The sequence below is a fragment of the Porites lutea genome, chromosome 11 (genome assembly GCF_958299795.1).
Source record: "Porites lutea chromosome 11, jaPorLute2.1, whole genome shotgun sequence".
NCBI lineage: Eukaryota > Metazoa > Cnidaria > Anthozoa > Scleractinia > Poritidae > Porites > Porites lutea.
Window position 1 is genome coordinate 17,514,009 of NC_133211.1, and position 6,000 is coordinate 17,520,008.

Below are 6,000 nucleotides of genomic sequence, written 5' to 3' on the forward strand. Positions count from 1 at the left end.
TATACAGTGAAAGACCATATTTCTAATACTGAACTAGAAAAAGGCGATCATTATTACATCCAAACACGGCACAAGGATCTTTTTTCCCATTACAATCTTATTCTAAGAAAACTTTAAGAAAAAATGTCCCGAAAAGCGCTCGAAAATACAAAGGAAATGCGCTTATGCCCCCTGGGCATCCTATAATACTCCTTAAATCGAATTAATTCAATATGGCCGCCTTATCGGTAAAAAGGTCTATTAAGCTGTGCTAATAGCTGGGAAAAGTGTAAAAATTCAATCCAGATGTGACTGTTTTTCCGTTGCTTACCATCCTGATTTTTTCAACCTCATCCCCAAGGCTTTTTTCAAAGGAAAAGCCCTGGGAACCAGATTGTGATGGGCCAGATGTTTGTTGGCCTCACACTAGAAGATGAGTTAGTTTCAAGTAAGCATTTGATTCAAGTGCACTTGAAAATCCTGAGCCGCTCTGTAGAAAACATGGCTTCATGCCAACAACAGTTCATAAGTGTTACTATGGTTCTTCGTTTCATAATTTCGTGACTGTGAACGTTGAAACTCATTCTTACTTTGCTGATGAGGGGCTCTTAACTTGTTTAATAGTATTTGTGATCATTTCTTTTTTTCCATAGAAAAAACAAAAGCAACTTGCCAGTGACACACGGTTAAGACATTATTAAGAGCTACAGCTGTCTCGGAAGCCTAGCGGTCACCATGGAAGATTAGGAGAGAGTCCTGTTGGCTTTTAGGATCAAATAATCGCTCATTACACTTCTTGGTTCAGCAGATGCGATAAGCGATCACAATCACGTTATTTGACGGGTCTTTTGCATCCACCATCCTCATTACCGGCGTCAACCAACGGACTTTCATTTTTGTGGTCAGCCATCGTTATACGCTAGCACCTTGTGTACATTCCGGCTCCATTCGTTGTCAATAAACCTCGCCTGGAGTTCGAATGATTTCATTGTTTCAAGTGGAAGAAAGGAAGAAGATTGTTTGAATGCCTCCAAGAAGTCACAAAACTTGAAGCTCTTTTCAACTTCCTTATCCAACTTGGTAATGGCATGCCATGACGGATTCCCTGTGTATTATTTGTTTCCTAGCTGTTGTTACTACGGACGAATGCTAAATCGATGTAACTAAAACGACTGGAACGAAAACGGGGAACGGGCAAATAAATAATGGGAACAAAACCCAAGTTGAACCCCAGCCCTTTCAGTAACGTCATTGCCAATTTTCTGTTTTGTTCCTATTTTTTATTTTTGTATTTCCCCTTTTCCGTTCCCCGTTCGTTTGTAAAATCCTCCTTAAATCGCTATCTTTGAAACTTTGCAGTCGAACCCGCAAGAGATGAAGCTATGAATTCGGACAATCACTACTTTTAATTAGGACATCCATCGGACCAAAACAATTTCTTTGAATTTAGTATTATAGGAGAACGACCTTTCTCTAGAATAAAAACTTATTTATTTTCAAAGTCGTTTAGTCTTGTAGGAGTAAATAGTTATTACTTTTTCCTAGGAATAAAAACATTCTCTTATAAATCAGAGCTTTCCTCGCCATTAGAGCTTTTAAGATCGTAACATTAGATGGGTGATTCATGAGTTAAAGCCCAAATCTCTTCTTATTACCTAATGGGGAAGAATTTCTTCAAAACCAGCTTCTCTTTCCCAAAACCACGGCATCCTTAAGTACAAAGGTACTCAGTTGTACTGAAACTAGAAGTTCATCAGCCAGAATTACAAGACCATTTTGACCGAGTCATGGTGCTGGGCTTGCCTTGTAATCTGGACGTCAATCACTCTCCATTCCCATCGCGTAACCGGTCCCACGCGCGGAAAGCGATAGGAGTGGGGCTGTATTTGCAGGCTACCCATTAAGCGAACCATTATTTTAAGGACCACTTGGACAGACAGCAACTAGGGAAAGCAGGATCTTGTTGTAGATCAGGATCAGCAATATAAAATAACACTTAAAATTGAAGGCAAGCTATTAAGGCTGATCGTACAGATAATGGTTGGCAATTTTAAATGTATTTGTCCATGAAGACTAGTTTTGTCGAGTCGAAGGGCAAATAAATTTGTAAATTACCAACCCTTAGCTATACGATCCTTCAATTGTAGGAGTCATTGCAAGAAAAAACATGCAGTGCACAGGTGAAACCAATTTCAGCAACCACACACTACCAACTCCGTGATTTAGTATGGGCTATACCTTGCGCATACGCACAGCCATTTCACCCAGTCAGTGGCATGGCAGCCATGGACAACTGTTTCGTCCTCAGTCCTCTTTAGGACTCATCTGCATGGCATAGCCCCAGGTAGTGTGTACTTCTTTGCTGAAATTGGTAGTATTTAGTACATAGGTGTCATGTTGTGGAGTTAGTGCTTTTGTGCAGATTGCACTTGAAAAAATTGTTGTTAACCTCATACCGATTTTGCTGTCCCCTTGCTGCACAATCCCATAGATTTTATTTGGGTAACCTGTGGCTGAACGACAAGGGACTGAGCTCTACACATGGTTGCGAGGCAACGGACGGTTGGAATACTTAAGCCAAAATGGCGGAAAAGGTAGCGTCGGTCAGTGAGTTTACAAAACAGCACGAAATTAACAACAGATTTTGATTCAAAACGAACGATGATGTTATGGAGGAAAAAAAAGGTCTTTTGACTTTTATTTCGAACTTTGACGCGGGAAATCTGGCCCGTGTTGAAAAAGTAAAGCAAGAGGAAGGCAGCTCTTGTACTGAAGATGCGGACGGGACGGTCACTATTGTTCCTGATTATGACTATAATGTTTGGACCGCTCCTGATTGTGCAGGAACAGACTATGAAAATGGTAACAGAACTTGGTTTTATTTTGGCGTCAAAGGAGGCCAGCCAGGCAAACTTTTGCGAATAAATATTATGAACTTGAACCGCCAAGGAAAGCTGTATGGTCAAGGAATGACTCCTCTCGTGAAAGTGGTCCCGTCAAGGAATAAGTGGGAAAGGATACGGGATAAGCCAAAATATGAGGTAAGGGTTATTTTTGTAAAGGCGTTATGAAAAATAAACATTAGTTGTGTCAGTTTTGATTTAAGCCTGCAGAATCGCTTAGTTTTAATTGCATTGAATGGCTTTAATCAAATCTGTCACCTGTTAACAAAGAACGTTTGTCACGGTTGTTAGCGTGCAGTTTTGAAGTCGTTGTGTTTTATCTCGTTTTATGCGTGGACTGTCTTGACAATAGCATTAAGCCACACATGTGGTAAGTACAGTAGTTTCAAATTTCTGCAAATGATAAGGGAAACAATCTGATTTCTGCAACAACTAGCTGAAGATTTGCAGTTTTGATTCTGGTGGAGAAAATTTGGCTTTCAATCAGGATTGTTGTTTCATGAGACATTTTGTATGCCCACATCCAGGCATGTCACTAGGAGCAGGTTGCTGGCTAATTTCACAGGCTCTGAAAAAGACCATACCATCAACTCAAGGTAAAGTTGAGAGAAAAAGCCATCTTGGCTGTTAAAAAAGCCTGCTCAGCTTTTCCTTAGCTTCATCACTGGTTACCAATATTACTAATCAGTATTTGACAGAGTACCAGTAGTATGCTTTAAGCAATGGCATATTTAAACCCCGGGCTGAAATTCATCTTTTTCTTTTTTTTTTTTAGACAGAGGATGGTCAGTTTAAACTGTCATTCACATATCGTTTTCCTGATCAGCGGAATGGTGTATGTTACTTTGCTTTTTGCTATCCATACTCTTACTCAGAGAGCCAGGCAAAGCTAGAAGAATTAGATCATAATTTCAGCAGCTGTCAGCAAATGTCATCATCATCTCCAAAGGATGACATTTACTACCATCGGGAACTTCTTTGTTACTCACTGGACCACCTTAGGGTTGATCTGTTAACAATAACATCAGCTAAAGGTATTTTGGAGAGCAGAGAGGATTTGCTGCCGAGCCTCTTTCCTGAAAAAACAGTTCCAAGACCACACCGGTTTCAAGGGAAAAAGGTCAGTATGTGAAGGTTTCTTGCACTTCAGTAAACAGCTAACACATCATGGAGTCTGTGCATCTCAATAAATTATTTTTATTTTGCACAAACTGCATTATTTTTTAGCAATATTATCATGAAAGTGTCAGATTCATGAAAATGTCTTCTCTAGAACTATAATTAATATTTAGCAGGGCTTGAGTCATCTGGGACAACTAGATTTTCAGGATGGACAGATTATCTTTCATCCTTTACTTGCCCAATGGGCAATGGTCAGGCAAGTCGAAGTAACTAAATCATAAACTAAGACATTAGTGCTCAAGCCCTGTATTAGAAGGCTCACTTTTGAATTTAATCAGGTTTGATGTTTAACTACAGGCAACAAAAGAGTTGAGTTTGCCTTACAAATTATTATTATTGTTGTAAACTTTAGTGTAAATTCTGTAGAAGTTGTACTTTTCTGGATCATGTCACTTTATTACATTCACCTTTATAGATTTGCTTGAATTCTTTAAACCACTTTCTTAATTTGTACATGTTAAGTTACCAACCAGAACTGCTGCATTTGTGACTCTTGCAGGTGTTTTTCCTGAGTGCAAGAGTACATCCTGGTGAAACGCCATCAAGTTTTGTCTTTAATGGTTTCCTGGATTTCATTTTACGTAGAGATGATCCAAGGGCCGCAGCGCTGCGAAACCAATATGTTTTTAAAATGATACCAATGTTAAATCCAGATGGTGTCAAGCGTGGTCACTACCGTACTGACACTCGAGGTGTAAATTTGAACCGTGTTTACCTTGATCCTGATCCTTTACTTCATCCTTCAATATTTGCTGCCAAGAGTGTTATTGTATACCATCATAATAATGGCAACTTGCATCAAAACTCTGATGTTGAGAAAGTTTGCACTTGCAATGCTGGAAGTGAGGAAGAGTCTGTTCTCCTGCAGAATACCTCCAAATCTTTAGTCAACAATGCCATTTTGGATGTTACAACAATTCCAGTGGCATTAAAGCCAGGTTCGCCAGATTCTGAGTCTCTTAAGTTGGAGTTACAAAGTGTAACTGTAGACAAGGATGATGTCAATAACAACAGTGATACCATGGAAACTGCATTGTTATCTAAAAATTTAGAGTCATTGGCTTTGGAGGATGGTGTTTTGTCCAGTCAAGAAAAGGAAATTTCATCGAAAACTGATGCTCAAAAGGAGACTTCAATTGTCAATCAGCTTTCAAATGAAAGCACCAGCAGCATGTCAAGTGATATGTCAAACAATGGTCCTCCGAAACAGTTAGCTCAAAGAAAAGTTGAGCAAACACAAGAGTTGCAAAACTGTTGCAATAACTGTTTGTCCAAGACTTGTGGTGAAAGCAGCAGTGGTGTCGCATACTACGTTGATCTTCATGGCCATGCTTCTAAGAGGGGATGCTTTGTTTATGCAAACTACCTGGACAATGAGGATGACTATGTGAGATCTATTTTGTTTCCAAAACTCATTTCCTTGAATTCAGCCAACTTTGACTTTGCAGCTTGCAATTTCACAGAAAAGAATATGTATAGCAAGGATAAAAGGGATGGAATGTCCAAAGAAGGAAGTGGTAGGGTGGCTATTTATAAGGCCACTGGAATTGTACATAGGTATGGCAACTTACAAAAATATTGAGGCAATGAAATTTTGACACCTTGACAGCTTCCATACTCTCCACTGAGATTCTTAGTGTGACGGTACCTGGTGGTTGCTACTCACAGAACGGTCATGGTTACCTTCTGCGCCTGCTTGCAGCTCCCTTAGTTTGTCCATGCACCTTCCCCACACCCATCTCATACAGAAAACTAGTGGCAATGGGTTTAAGTCCAGTTAACTACCTAATTTTTATTTAAATATTAATAGGGATCTTCAAGCTCCCATATCATGTGTTTTCCCAGAAAAGTCCCTCCCCTTAATGTTAGTTTGCACATTCAAGAAATACAAGTAAATAGACAGTGGCTTAATCTATCCTCACTTTCAATTTTTAGG

At 39.5% G+C, this 6,000-nt stretch overlaps 2 protein-coding genes across 3 annotated transcripts in view; both read left to right on the forward strand.

Moving 5' to 3' along the window:
• The window catches only part of LOC140952077 (ATP-dependent DNA/RNA helicase DHX36-like), a 39,032-nt gene extending 37,476 nt beyond the window's left edge, over nt 1-1,556 (forward strand). For both annotated transcript variants that reach the window (XM_073401495.1, XM_073401496.1), the window contains one exon: nt 633-1,556. In XM_073401495.1, coding sequence (XP_073257596.1) covers nt 633-680 — 48 coding nt within the window. In that variant the 3' untranslated portion in view covers nt 681-1,556. The remainder of the gene's footprint in view (nt 1-632) is intronic.
• A 916-nt stretch (nt 1,557-2,472) lies between these two features.
• LOC140952067 (cytosolic carboxypeptidase-like protein 5) overlaps nt 2,473-6,000 on the forward strand; it is an 11,407-nt gene continuing 7,879 nt past the window's right edge. The window contains exons 1-3 of the mRNA XM_073401481.1: nt 2,473-3,020; nt 3,658-4,002; nt 4,564-5,621. Coding sequence (XP_073257582.1) covers nt 2,649-3,020; nt 3,658-4,002; nt 4,564-5,621 — 1,775 coding nt within the window. The 5' untranslated portion in view covers nt 2,473-2,648. The remainder of the gene's footprint in view (nt 3,021-3,657; nt 4,003-4,563; nt 5,622-6,000) is intronic.